The sequence below is a fragment of the Gopherus evgoodei genome, chromosome 7 (genome assembly GCF_007399415.2).
Source record: "Gopherus evgoodei ecotype Sinaloan lineage chromosome 7, rGopEvg1_v1.p, whole genome shotgun sequence".
NCBI classification, from domain to species: Eukaryota; Metazoa; Chordata; order Testudines; family Testudinidae; genus Gopherus; species Gopherus evgoodei.
The window spans coordinates 35,926,569-35,940,815 of NC_044328.1; the positions used below are offsets into that span (position 1 = coordinate 35,926,569).

Here is a 14,247-nt window from a genome sequence, read left to right on the forward strand (position 1 = left end):
AGATAGTCAGTGAGTGCAAAGCATCCAGTAGAAACAGATACAAATTGACAAGAGTGATATTTTCATAACAACCCCCCCTAGATATAAAAAAGAACCAGTATCCTAACACCAAATCACTACTTAAAATTGTCGTTTTGAACTATAACTTAGAATCATGGAGTTAGACAGGATCTCAGGGCTCATCTAGTCAAGCAGTTCTCAACCAGGGGGACCGCTGGGGATCCTTAGTGCCCTCCGGCTGAAGCCTGGAAGCCTGAGCCCCAGCACCCCCTCAGGACTAAAGCTGGGAGCCTCCGCACTGAAACCCCGAGCCCCAGTACCCCCGTGAGGCTGAAACTGGGACCTGCAGGTCTGAATCTCGGAGCCCTGGCAAACCCCGAGGGACTGAAACCGGGAGCTGCATAGCTGAATCCCAGAGTCACAAGCACAGATGCCTCCTGTGTGGCTAAAGCCAGAAGCTGTGGGGCTGAAGCCTGGAGCCATGAGCCCCGCTGCAGCTGGGGTTAAAGCCATGAGCCTTGGTAACTTCACAGGGCTAAAGCAGGGAGCCGCAGTGCTGAAGCTAGGAGCAGGGGACTGAAGCCTTGAGTCCTGGCACCCCCCACAGGCAGAAGCTCCACCACCCAGCAGGGCTGAAGCCCAAGCCCATGCCCCAGTTTCTTTCCCAAGAGGTGGGGCTCAGGCTTACAGGTAAGCCCCTCAGGTGGGGGGCCACCCAACGTGTCGGTCAGTCTCAATGCCTTCCAGCCCAGCCCTGGCTGTGCCCCCCAGAAACCTCGCATACGAGGGCTCACTCCTGGTTTCTGCCCTGGTCCCAGTGAGTCTAACACCAGCCTTGCAGGTTACATAGCTCTATAGCTTACTGGATATAAAGGAGCTATTTCAGTGGGAGCAGAACAACTTACACAGCACAGAGAAAACTGTTGTAAGCATAAACAATAAATATCATAGATAACTTTTTTATTTGACCATCAGCTTCAAAACAAAAAGCCCACAGAGCAATGATACCAAACTTCCTTCAAGTTCAACCACTGTAAGGGCTGAAGAACACCAAGAAGGTGATGTGAGTAAGGAACAAAGCCCTGATTAACCTGTAAAAATTTCGGAAATATGAAGACAGCAATTTGAATTTTGGCTTCATTTGTTCTGGAAGTGGAGATATACCTCAAATGCAGTGTGTAATTGTGTACAAGTGCTGTCCAATGAACATTTGAAACCCTCCTAATTACAGAAACATTCAATTACAAGCATGAAATCTATAAGGATAAGCACCATTTATATTTTTGAGTGAAAGGCCGAGGAACTGCTTGGTACTAAAGCAGTAATGAAATCCACAACTATTGCCGATAAAAAGTTTTTGAGTTCATCCTACATAGTGGCACAGAAAATTGCTAAAACAAAAAAATTGCATACCATTGCTGAGACTTTATAATGCCGTGTGCTATTAAAATAACAAAGGAAGTGTTTGGAAAGGAGAAGGCCAAGGTACTGACAAAAATACTGATATCAAATGACACTGTCAAACGACGGATCACTTCTGTGTCAGAAGACATAATTTCAGAGTGTATTGATTGGCTGCATGACAATGATTTTGCTATGCAACTAGATGAATCCATAGACATTTTGAAAATGTCCCATTTACTTGCCTAAGTTTGGTATGTATGAAATAAGGAAATGAAGGAGGAGTTTTTGATTTTTAAGAGAGCTCGAGACAACAACAAAGTCATGACATTTTCGAATTGTTTGATGATTTTATGATTTCAGAAGAAATCAGCTGGGCTAATTGCATCGGGGTCTGGACTGCTGGAGCTGCAGCAATGACTGGAAAGCATTCTGGTGTGCAAAAAATAAAAGCTGTTGTACCTCTCCCTATTTGGACACACTGCTTTTTTTACACCAAGAGGTGCTTGCTGCAAAAGATACTGAACCAGGTCTTTACAGTGTTCTGAACACAGCGGTAACATTTGTTAATTTTATTAAATCCAGAGCAACAAACTCCAGGTGTTTTGCTGCACCTTGTGAGGAAGTTGGTGCAGAGCACCATTTCTTGTTCATACATACAAAGGTGAGATGGTTGTCTCGAAGCAGAATGCTTGCCCGTACATTTCATCTCAAGGAAGAGTTATGTACTTTCTTAGCTGATAAGAAACCTGACCTTGCCAAAGTGCTGAAAGATGATGTGTGGTTGACAAAACTCACAGACATATTCAGGTAAATGAAGAAGGTGAATAAAACTGTGCAAAGTGGGAATACTAATTTTATTGCCCGGCATGAAAGAATTGTGGCATTCAAAATAAAACTACAGCTCTGGAAAGTTCTGTAGGAGCGCTACTGATATATTTGAGCTCTTACATTCTTTCATTCAGGAATGAAACATTGACTTTGACATAATGAAACCTCAGCTAGCAGCGCATCTGTGTGGTCTGTTTAACAAATTTAATAGTTATTTTCCCAAACTCTCAACAGAACAAGCTGCTACACACATGTGGACTACAAACCCCTTTAGTGAGAAAATTGAAGCTAAATGTCCACCCAATGTCCCATCAAAACTGTTAGAAGAGCTCATTGACATTCATCAGACAGATCCCTTGGAATCAGGTTCAGCTGGAGACATTTTGGTGTGAGTGTTCAAATGAATACATTACTGCTTCTTCTGCAGCACTGAAACTTTTGATCCCCTTTAGTACCACCTACTTATGCGAAGCTGGCTTTTCAGCCATGACATCACTGAAAACAAAGTGCTGAACCAGGATGAACACTGACCATGACATGCATATGTGCTTGTCAAACATACCCCCACATCTTGACAGAATTGTTGATCAGCACCAGCAAGAAGTTTCACACTGAATTAAAAAAAAAAATCAAGTTTTTTATATTTGTATCTATATTATCCTCTGTGTGTGTGTGTGTGTGTGTGTGTGTGTGTGTGTGTGTAACTGTCCATTTAATATAGCTTTTAATCTACTGGATATGCAGAAAAACAGTTGTGGCACAAGTGGGCCATGGAATTTTTATAGCATTTTGAGGGGCAGGAGGTCTCAGAAAGAAAAAAGGTTGAGAACCCCTAATCTAGTCTAATCCTCTGCCAAGATGCAGGATTTGTTGTGTCTAAACCAGAGGTTGGCAACGTTCAACACTCGGCCCATCAGAGCAATCTGCTGGCGGACCGCGAGACATTTTGTTTACGTTACCCATCCGTAGGCACGGCCCACTGCTCCTCCTTTTCCTCCCTTTTAAAGCTGAGCACTACATTAGCTCTCTTCAGTCTTCTGGAACCTCTGAGATTTCTTCAGCTAATTCTATCAGTGCCCTCAGATGAATAGTATCCAATCCCGCTGATTTGAGTTCATTCAAATTGGCTCCTTCCTCTCTCCCTCTCAGCGGTTCCCCCACTGCCAAACAGCTGTTTGGCGGCGCTTAGGACTTTCTGAGAGGGAGCAAGTGAGCACGGAAGCTGCCCCCTACCCACCCCCCCGGCAGGCAGGGCTACCCAGAACGCAGAGCTGCAGGGCCCTGGACTAAGGGGGTCCCAGGGCCCTGGCCTGCAACTGTAAAGCCTCTTTTGGAATGCGGCCCTGTGAGCATGGGCCAGAGGACTCAGGGCGAGCTGGAGCAGCCACGCAGCCAGTGGCTAGAGAGAAGTGGCGCTTTCCCCTTCAAAGCCAGCTGGAGAGAAGCCACCTCTCCACCACAGTACAGTACTGTACAGTATATAATGCCATTTGTCTGCCCCAAAAAAATTTCCTTGGAACCTAACCCCCCACATTTACATTAAATCTTATGGGAAAATTGGATTCGTTTAACATTGTTTCACTTAAAGTTGCATTTTTCAGGAACATAACTACGATGTTAAGTGAGGAGTTACTGTACAGCAATTGTTACTGTAATTATAACACAAACTATAATATATACATATCTGATATATTTCCATAGAGCTATTATCCAGTGTATTCTTATTTTCAATTCCATTAAAGTCAGCACTAGAGATAATATGCCCAACAACTTGGAAAACATCTGTCTCTCACACATGACAGTCAAACAAAACTGTAATACTTTCCCACTCACCCTTGGAAAGGAACAAATTTTCAACTGACCTCAGATTAACATCTACACACAAATTTGCCGATATATTTTTCTGCACATGCAAAGAACTGCATTTGCACACACAGACTGGGTAGATTGTGTGCAGGTTTGCTATGCAGACAGGAAGTCACACAATTTTTACAAGCGCAAAATTAGGGGCCACAAAACTTTCCACAAAAAGTACTATTTTATCTCAGCACCTTTTTTCCTTGCTTTCTAAACATGGTCTTTTCTTACTTCCCCTAGCCCTGATGAATACTTGTAGATTTACAAAATGATGTATAAGGACGCTCATGTTACACTGTAGCAGAAATTTATGATAGTAGGACAGTCTGTATGGGGTCTTGTGTCTTTTACCCATCCTGTCATTTTGGAGATTTCTAGTCTAGCCTTTGCAGCATTCCACTCCTTTCTTCTAACTGCCTAGTACACCATTAGTTTTTTTTTTTATTTCACTACTACTTAGATGAATATTCTTATACAACACTGTAGTATCCACAACAGAGGTGTTGTCTGCTCAGTCCTTTCTGGAAAGTGAAGTTGTTCTCAGAAATGTTCTTAGTCCCAGTCAGACTGAAGAACAGCTAAGATCCCTTGAATCTCTTATGTTCAAGTAATATTTCTGTTGCTGGCCCCTCAGACAGGCAGAGTGTATCCCTTCTCTGTGTCTCTTTTAAAAACATGCTACAGAACAGTATAGCAGATGGGCTCCACATACAATTTCAGAGGGACCTCTTTACTTCTCCACACACTCAAAATTGCAAATCCTAATCCTGCCACAGTGCCTGAACTCTGTGCCAGGCTAACGGCTGAGCTGCACAGCTTCCTGGCTCCTGCTTATGGGCAGCTGAGATTCCAGGTAATCTCTATAGCCTGTGGCTGGGATTCTGGCCTCCCGGTCACTTTGGATGGAAGCTAAACTTCCAGACTAACTCTTGACCTCCCTTTTTGCTTCCCTGATTTCTAAGATGGTAACTGGGCTCACTCCTGAGATCCTCGACTGACAGCTGCATACTTGGCTTTCCTGATTTTCTTTTGGCCCTGGTGAGATCCCTAGATTCTTGTCCCCCACCCCCAACGCCACAGAGGGAGTGAGATGAACATTACAGCATTGGAACAGCAAATAAAAAGCCCATGTATTTACTGAATGTTATAAATAAGTAATAAACCAGGCCTCTGTCAGAGTCTGGTGAAGAAACAAATGGAGTGCACATACTTCCTTGCTTTGATGTAATTTAATTACTAGAGTATATTGATTATAATGGTATCCACTAGTGTTGCAGTAGTTAAGGTCTTGTAGTATTTTCCATTGCAAATCTTGATTTCCAGGACTTAATAAAAGTTGCCTTTAAAAAAAATCTCTAGAAGCTGAATCTTGTACCCTGTACAAGGTCATGGTCTGAAAGCAAGGGTGGTTTTTTTTTTCAATATGTTATTAAAATCATCTTAACCATTTTATTAGAATGGGAACATTCTAATATGTTATTAGTTATGTTATGGTTTCAGAAACAACATTAAGACAACAATCCGGTTCTGATTTAAGCCAGCATAAGTAAGGAAATTCAAAGCTTATGCTGTCCTTAGTTCAATCTATTGTCCTCAATATAAAAGAACATACACCTCTACCTCAATATAACGCTGTGTCTCGGGAGCCAAAAAGTCTTACCGCATTATAGGTGAAACTGCATTATATCGAACTTGCTTTGATCCACCAGAGTGCGCAGCCCCGCCCCTCTGGAGTACTGCTTTACTGCATTATATCTGAATTCATGTTATATCGGGTTGTGTTATATCGAGGTAGAGGTGTACTCTATGACACATAAAACCAGACACTTTTATGAGATCCTTGCAATAACTATGTTAAATTGGATAAGTTAAATACAGAGTAAAAGCCTTAACTCTGAATGTACTTTTTCTGTATATTTCACACCATACCATTATCTTCACGTATGGTACGTAGGTTTGTCTTTTGGTGTTTCAAGACAAAAATGTATCACTTAACGTGACTGCACTTGCGTACTTTATTGTAAGCTATGAAAAGCTTTGTAAAGTAACTTTGCTGCGATATAGATTCCTGCCTGTTATACAAAGTTTGTTTTACAAGGAGGGTGTCTAATTTGTGAATTTTTTTTCTTTGCTTGCCACAAGCCCTTATATAGAAGGTTTATAGTTTAGTACCTCTGATAGCAATTTAAAAATTTAGATTTAAAAATTAGAGTCAGGATAACAGAGATACAAATAAATGGAACAAAGAAGGTGAATTGGACTCATTTACCCTTTATCATAATGCAAGAAAAAGAAGACATTCAATTAAACTGAAAGGCAACAAATTTAAAAATGATAAAAGGAAATATTTTTCAACAATGCACAGTTAGAACACATTGCAGCTGCATCAGTGGGATTCAAAATAGGATTGAACATCTATATGGATATTGAAGACATCCACAGTTATGTTAGATAGAATTAAAACAATTGGGAGGGACCTATACTCTTATGCTTCAGGACATCTGCCAACCTCTCACATCTAGGGCTACGGAAGAAACTTCCCTTATGAGAGTATCACAGTTATCAAGCTAACTACATCACTGATCCCTCCGGTCTTTGCTAGACAAAGAGAGCTTTCTGCAGGTGAGGCACCTGCGTGTGGAGGGGACACAAAGAATAGTCATGGGAAAACCAGCAATTAATAAATTAACAAATTCTGTGTGTTAAGACTCCCGGCCTTAGAGTGTCTTCACAACATTCCAGCCTCAGACTTCTACCTGCATTTCTGAGTAGCTAATACATTCTAGCCACTTTCCTCCTCCCTAGTTCCCCACTCACAGTTTGTTGTTCTGGGCCAGAGATATCCCAGGATTCTGGCAGCTCAGTGCTTTCTGGACTGCTTTGGGCTTATGCCTCACCCAGCTAAAGTGATTTCAGCTTCAGTTGCTGGCTAGGGAGGCCCACACCAGAGTCCATTGGATAGGCTGCTGATATTTCTGCAGTTTCAGCTCATGTATCATCTTAAAGCTATCTCAACTCTGTGCCTTTCACTGTTTTGTAGCTGTTCCAACTCAGCAATTTAGACAGTGCTCGGTGGTATCCAAAACCCTTCACAAAATTCTTCTTTTCAGAGAAGAACTCCCAGCAGAAAATCAGAGTCACTTACCACTTACCTCCCTTGGTATCCTGCTGTTAAGTGAATTGTCTCGTTAGACTGACCTCACACTTGGTAAGGCAACTCCCATCCTTTCATGTATTTATACCTGCTCCTGTATTTTCCACTTCATGCATCTGATAAAGTGGGATCTAGCCCATGAAAGCTTATGCCAAATAAATTTGTTAGTCTCTAAGGTGCCATAAGGACTCTCTGTTGTTTTTCCCTTCATAGTCACTGTTTACAGGGATTCAGGGTCCCATACCCAACTGTGCCTGACTGTAGTGTCGGTCATGGTGGCCACAGGCACAGTTAGTGTCAGTCAGGGTTTTTTTCCATTTCCCAACAGAGTCAATAGCATTTTATTGCCCCTGGGCTCAAAACTTAACCAGAATACTCCAAACTGTTGCTTAACCAAAATGCAAATGAGGCCCAGCCCATTGAGTCATTTCCCTCTGTTCACCAGCAGATGCCAGCAGAGATCTCACATCTGGAGTTCTCAAGCAGCTGTGAGCCGAAGTCCTGTTTCACCAACATGCGTCAGTAGTAACCATTGTACAGTCTAGGCTAGGGGGTCAGGCCACAGGGCTCATAACATTATTATTCATAGGGGGTTTTTATATTACTTCCTAGGGACCAGCCAAGAATGGAGCCCTATTGTGTTAAGCTCAGTACAAAAAGAGAGAATGGCTTCACATTCAGTTGGGAGGGGATGAGATTCCCAGCTCTTGTAGACGTACGCTAGCTTCATTGAGCTAACACACCAAAAATAGTAGCATAGCCAGGGTAGCACAGGCAATGGTGGCATAAATTAGCTATGCTGAGTCCAAGCTCGTGGCTATGTACTCAGTACAGCTAGCCCATGGTGCTGCTCACCGTTGCCTGGCTCCACTACACAATTTTTCATGCGCTAATTCAGTGACAGCTATCATAAGTATGTCAATGTGAGCTGGGAATAACACTCCTGATTGCAAGTGTAGACTACTTCAGAGTGGTAGACAGTCCCTGCCCTGAGGAGTGATAGAATACACAAGCAGGGTGAACAAGGTGATGGTAGCAAATGTGATGTTAGTTCCATGAGCTTGTTTTTGTTAGGAGAGGATTAGCTAAATGGAAAGACAAAGGAAAGCAGAGCAATGAGAGGGCCAAAGCAGGTAAGAAGAGGAAGGAGAAATATGAAGGGAAGCTGTGCAATGTGTCTGAGGTGAACAGATTGGAAGGGAGTGGGAGGCAGAGGGTTGGAGCTAACAGCAAATCTACATTGGTCGGAAAATGTCCAGTAAAAAAAATGTAGAAAATACTCTGAGGCAGCAGCATCTGTTGGTCCCTGTGCAAGCTGCTTCCGCAGCTACTCCTGCCAGCTTTGGTCTGCAACTGGCTCCTCCTCATTGTTTCTTTCCCCAAGGCCACATGGTGGAATTGGGAGGGTAGACACTGCCTGGGTCCCAGCTCTGGGTCCTGAGAATGCTTGAGTAGGGGTATCTCATTGCGAAGACTAACAACAATAACAACAATGGCAATGCTGGACAAGTGTAATCTCTTTTTGCTCTGGAGCGAGCATTTAGCAGAAGCTGCTCTATCTTTGTTCCAACCAGGTGCTGCATGAACAGCTGCTAGAAATGGTTCTGGTAACAATGGTTTCTGAAAACATTGATACTTAGTGCAAGCAGGTTTGTACAAGCTGCGTACCCTACAGAGACCACACAAATTGCAGTGGTTTTAAGCATAGTGGTTTGTTGGGATAACTCCCAGCTGTCTCTTTAGAGAAAAGATGACATCTTATACTGATGTCTGCTTTGCCTGCCTTTATCTTTTGAGCCTAGAAAGAAAAGGTACTTGACACAACTATCTTAAAAATTCACAGACTTACTACTACTATATTGTATTATTAATTATTATGATTAGTAGTAGTAGTAGTATAATGGTAGCACCACAAGGTTCCAGTCAGTATCCAAGGTCCCAGTGGGTTTGGTGCTATGCAGACATATAAAGTTCTAAAAGATAGCCCTTGCCCCAAAGAGTTATAACCTAATTACAGAGTGGACATAAGAGTGGACAGAGTGAACAGGCAAGAGGGAGAAGATGATGAGGGTAACAGTAATGGAAACACCCGGTAACCTGGACTGGTAGTGTGCATAATTTGCAGGTTTCAGAGGTTTATTTAGTAAGAATTGTACACATTAGGAATTGTTATACATAGAGGGGAGACCAAGCTGAGCAAGTTTAGAATGTGCATCAGCTTCTGAAATTCTGTCCTAACACTATCGGATTCCAGCTCCTGACAGACATTTCCTGATTCAAGAGTTCCTGAATGAAATCACCAGATTTGCAAGTCCTGATTTATAATCCTGGATCCTACAGTTGTTGCCTCATCCCAATAAAGTGTCAGTTCATAGAGAGAGTATGTGATGGTCTGGTGTGTTATAAATTTTTTATTGCTAGGAGTTTGGGACAGCACCATTACTCACAAGTGGCAGGGCCAGTCACATCATCATTTTTCCATTTGATGTATGTTAATTACTACAGGAGGAAGATTGCTTTGGTAGGAGTATGACACTAACAAGAACGGAATAAAATCAATCTATTCCCTCTTGCTGAAATGTCACTAATTATCCAGTTGCTATGCTGCTGCTTAGGTCTGTGTTATACCATAAGAACTATACTTGGATACAAGTATTCTGTATGCCTAATAATTCCTTAATAAAGATTGCTAATCATTTTGCTTTTGATGTAATTCAGTGTAAAGCTAGGTGTTTTGATTGTTGGTCTTTTGTCTCTCCTAGACTGGTTTCTTGTCTGTTTTATGATATTGAATCTGTAAAACATGATAATGGAAGGAGAAACTTCACGTATGACAAGAGACCTCTGATAGCCTATAATTGAACTTCATCTTTATTATCTACTAACTTCAGGTCTCAAAGACCTTGTTAACAATGTACTTTAGTGGTACAAAAATCTGTACCCTGCCTTTGTCACAGAAAATAGTGTAACTGTTGCTGTTTGCTCAGATGAAGCAATAAATTTTGAAGTTTGTCATCTGCTGCTACAAAATTTTCTCCATTTTGTAAAGATTACAAAATTATGAAAATCAATCAAAATTAATAAAGATGAAAAAAAAGAGAAGAGTTAATAACAGGAAAAAAATATTTAGAACTGGTCTAAAAGCTTCTAAATAAGCTTAAAATACAGGCAGCTAAAAGAATCACATTTTATTTTAAATTCCTTTGGATATTTTTCTCTAGCCTTTCTATGGTGGTGGTAGCTTAAATCTGGACTTTTGCACAAAGAACACTTACTGCTAAATAGTAAAAAACTATTTCAGTTGTTTCTCTTTTGCTCATCAAGTTGTTTATCATTTGTCTGCTTGAATAGAGTTCAAGATTATAATAAAGAGTTAAAATAGGACAAGAACAGAAGACACGGAACTAGATGGATTAAGAGCAATTCCTTTGTTTTAGAGTTTGCAGTTCTTCCTATTGCTCATCATGAATTGTGGTGCTTGAGTGTACTTTGGTGTCCTTAGCCTCTGTTTGTCAGAGGGTGGAGATGGATAGCAAGAGAGAGATCACTTGATCATTACCTGTTAGTTCACTCCCTCTGGGACACCTGGCATTGGCCATTGTCGGTAGACAGGATACTGGGCTTGTTGGACCTTTGGTCTGACCCAGTATGGCTGCTCTTATGTTCTTATGCACTTGGAAGAGATAAAGCATTGGCATCCGTGAGCACCATGCACTGACAAAAATGCTTCCCACTGTTCCCCTGAAACATAATCTTCCTCAGCCAGTGAAGATCAGTGCTTCATGCTGTGTGCTGGACCCAGTGTTCTTGCTGTTCACCTGGCAGTAGCCATTCTTCTCAATTTATTTCACTTTATGGGTCATAAATAACAAAGCGCCATGCTCAGTAGCTCTGTCAGTGGTTCAGTGTACTTTTCATCTACCCCCTATAAAACTGAGCCTTAAAGCCTAATTCAGTAAAGCACTTAAGCACATGCTTAATTTTAAGCGTATGCTTTAAATCCCATTGAAGTCAGTATTAATTAACACTGATATCAGTAGGATGTAAGCCAATCCCTAAAATTAATCCTAAACGTAATTGCTTTGTTGAAATGGGATAGACTGCAAAATCAGGACCTAAATCACAATTTTTTTTTCCAAGTTTCAAGGGTCCCTAGGTAAAGAGTTTGTTGATATGCGCAACCATTTTGTTTAGGCAATCACATAACCAATAGTGTATTGGCTACTTTAATTTTCTCACATGAGCAGTCCCACTGAGTACACCAGGACTAAGGGCTCCTCTCATAAAAGCTTTAAATCAGTGTCTGCTACTGGATAAATAGGATATAAACCACTAATGAAAACTGAGTGTATCTTGGAGGCACTTAATACCATACCTCTAAAATGTTTGGATAAATCACGCAGAAAGTAATAAGAAGCTTTAAGCTTTTAATATTAAATGATAAACAGACTTTGAGTATCCTAGTCCTGTTTTAGGAAAAAATTAATCAGCTTAGCTATCGTATGCATAAGTTTAATGCTCTGAGAGAAAAGTGATTGTCTAATATTTTTTTCTACAGTAATTAAGGAAAGTCAAAAGCAGCAATTGGAATCTGTGAGCTACTCCTCTCGTTACGCTCTGGGACTCTTTTATGAAGCTGGCACATGGATTGATGTCCCCTGGGCTGCACAGTACATCACCAATAATCCCTGCATACGCTTCATCTCCATCGATAATAAGAAGCGCAATATAGGTCAGTGCTCCTATTATTTCCCTTAAACACAGTAACAATAGAGGGTGTAGATCATGAAAAATGCTGTTTAATTGAGTGTTGCTATTCTGAACAGAGCAAGTATTTAACTCCAAGCCACAGGGGATAAAATTTAATGTCACATTTGGCCTGTAATAAAAATGCACTATGAAACCAGGGAAGTTTTCAGAGAATTATCACCCAGCACATGGTCTGTATTACTGAGTTTATGAAAACAGTGTCAGAGAATTTAAAACATCAAAATGTTACTATTCCAAGAAATAGTCTTCATTCTATTATTTAAACATTAATTCATGCACATGCCAGTTTATCTACCATCATCTATTATTTTACAACTCTTGATCTTTCCATTGAGAATTCTTGGAACTGTTAATGAATTATATAATCAAGACTGATCAGTCTAATTCAGTGTTAACTAGTTTATTTTTTCATCATGGAAAATCTTTGATATTACAGTATGTACAGTATTACTTCACCTGACTACTTTGCAGAATGCTGGTTAAAAGCTTAGCAAGCATTTTGTGAGTCTTACACTTCTCATCTCTTTGTTGAAGATGGTCATAAAAACAGATATTATACTGTACTTAGTAACCATCATTAGCAAGAATCCCATGGGAAAACTACAACTCTTGGATCATGTTAAAAGTAACTATAGGCAACTTTCTAATGTGAATTTTTTGTGAACCGTTAATCTTTTTTGGGGTGCAAGGGAAGTGCTGGGTTTGGGGTTTTTGTTTTGTTTTTTTATTGGTGGGGAGGGCAGAATGTGAATCCTATATTGCTGAAATTCTTGGAAAATAAAAATTGGCATAAATTTGTTGTCACTAAATTGTAGTGGATTGAAGTTCTAACTACCTTTGTTAAATCTCTTGCACTTATATTTGGTGGCATTTCTTAGAACGTTCCAACTACACAACTATTTCAAAAATCTAAGTGGGACCTCTATAGTCTAATGGATTGAGCATGGGGCTAGGAATAAGGAGATCTGAATTTCTCTTACCAGCTCTGCCACTGACTCACTGTGACCTTGACAAGTCAGTTAACTTCTGTTACTTCATCTGTGAAATGGGAATAATAATCTATCCATTTTTGCAAAACACATGGAGATTTGTGCTAAAATGTGCTGTGAACTACTGAACAACATGAGCAAGTAAGGATTTTCAGAATCAGGCTCTATATAAATACAAGGTAGTATTAATTAACCAAACTGAAGCATGGTTTTATATGCAAGCAGATGAAACTAGAAATATTTCTTTTTAATCTATTTTGTTCAGTCTGGACTGATTGAGTTTAAATTCATACTTCGTATATGCACTGATCAGCATCTATCTATGAAAGTACTCAGGTGTGCCCATCTCTAGGGTTTCCCAAACATCAACAAAATTATATAAAGCAATCATATTGGAAAGACTGAATGCATTTTTCCTTGTATTATGCTGTCAAAGTTAGACTCAGGACTCACAGTTTGTCAGACCACTCTGTTTTATTAGCACAGCGCTCTGCTAATAACACCCAGATAATGTGAGCACCATGCAAGACACAAACTATCTTATTTATACAGATAAAAGAGCGATAAATTAACAAGATAACAAAGGAAGCAGAATCTGATGAGTTTACCTGGGCTAGACATGCGTATCTTATTTCCTTACTAACTATTACCGATCTTCTGTTAATGTTTCGCCATTAGCACCATTGTTTATGCCTAATGTTTCTTTTCCTGGCACCTGTATTTCAACATTTCTTATTTCTGCTTAAAGGTACATACAACATTTTTTTAATTCATTCTTATTTTTACAATATAGTTCATTCTACTTTCACAATGCCAAATACATGGAATTTTAAAACTATTATTGTATTAGATACCATTTTTAGGAAGTAAGGCAAGCCATTCTTTAGCATTATTATTGTGGGAAAGCTGTGGCAATTAGATATTCTCATATTTCCCTCAGGCAGCAAGAAAACCTGAGGTTGTTTTACTTACTGGTGTAAGGGTACAGCTATGGGTGAGCTGCCCGGAAAGACTTGCCTCCTGCTTATATAGTTTTCACCCTGTTTTCTAACTCCAGCGTCCCCAAATAATACAGCTGTCAAGTAGGTCTCAGAGAGAGAGAGGCCATTCCTGAGATCTCCCAGGGGCAGCTCATGTGAGGTCATTAAAGATCACCATCTGGACCTTGACCTGAATCCAGTCATGAACAAGGAGCCAGTGTAACATAAGTTCCAAAGTGATATGCTTAAGTCTCGCTGTGCTGCT

At 40.5% G+C, this 14,247-nt stretch overlaps 1 protein-coding gene across 6 annotated transcripts in view; it reads left to right on the plus strand.

Annotated features, from left to right (window-relative positions):
• Positions 1–14,247, plus strand: part of RNLS (renalase, FAD dependent amine oxidase) — a 140,305-nt gene that overhangs the window by 77,972 nt on the left and 48,086 nt on the right. For 5 of the 6 annotated variants that reach the window (XM_030570241.1, XM_030570245.1, XM_030570242.1 and 2 more), the window contains exon 5: positions 11,802–11,975. The exons of the other annotated variant lie outside the window; for it this stretch is intronic. In XM_030570241.1, the coding sequence (XP_030426101.1) occupies positions 11,802–11,975 (174 nt within the window). The remainder of the gene's footprint in view (positions 1–11,801; positions 11,976–14,247) is intronic. 6 annotated transcript variants of the gene reach the window in all.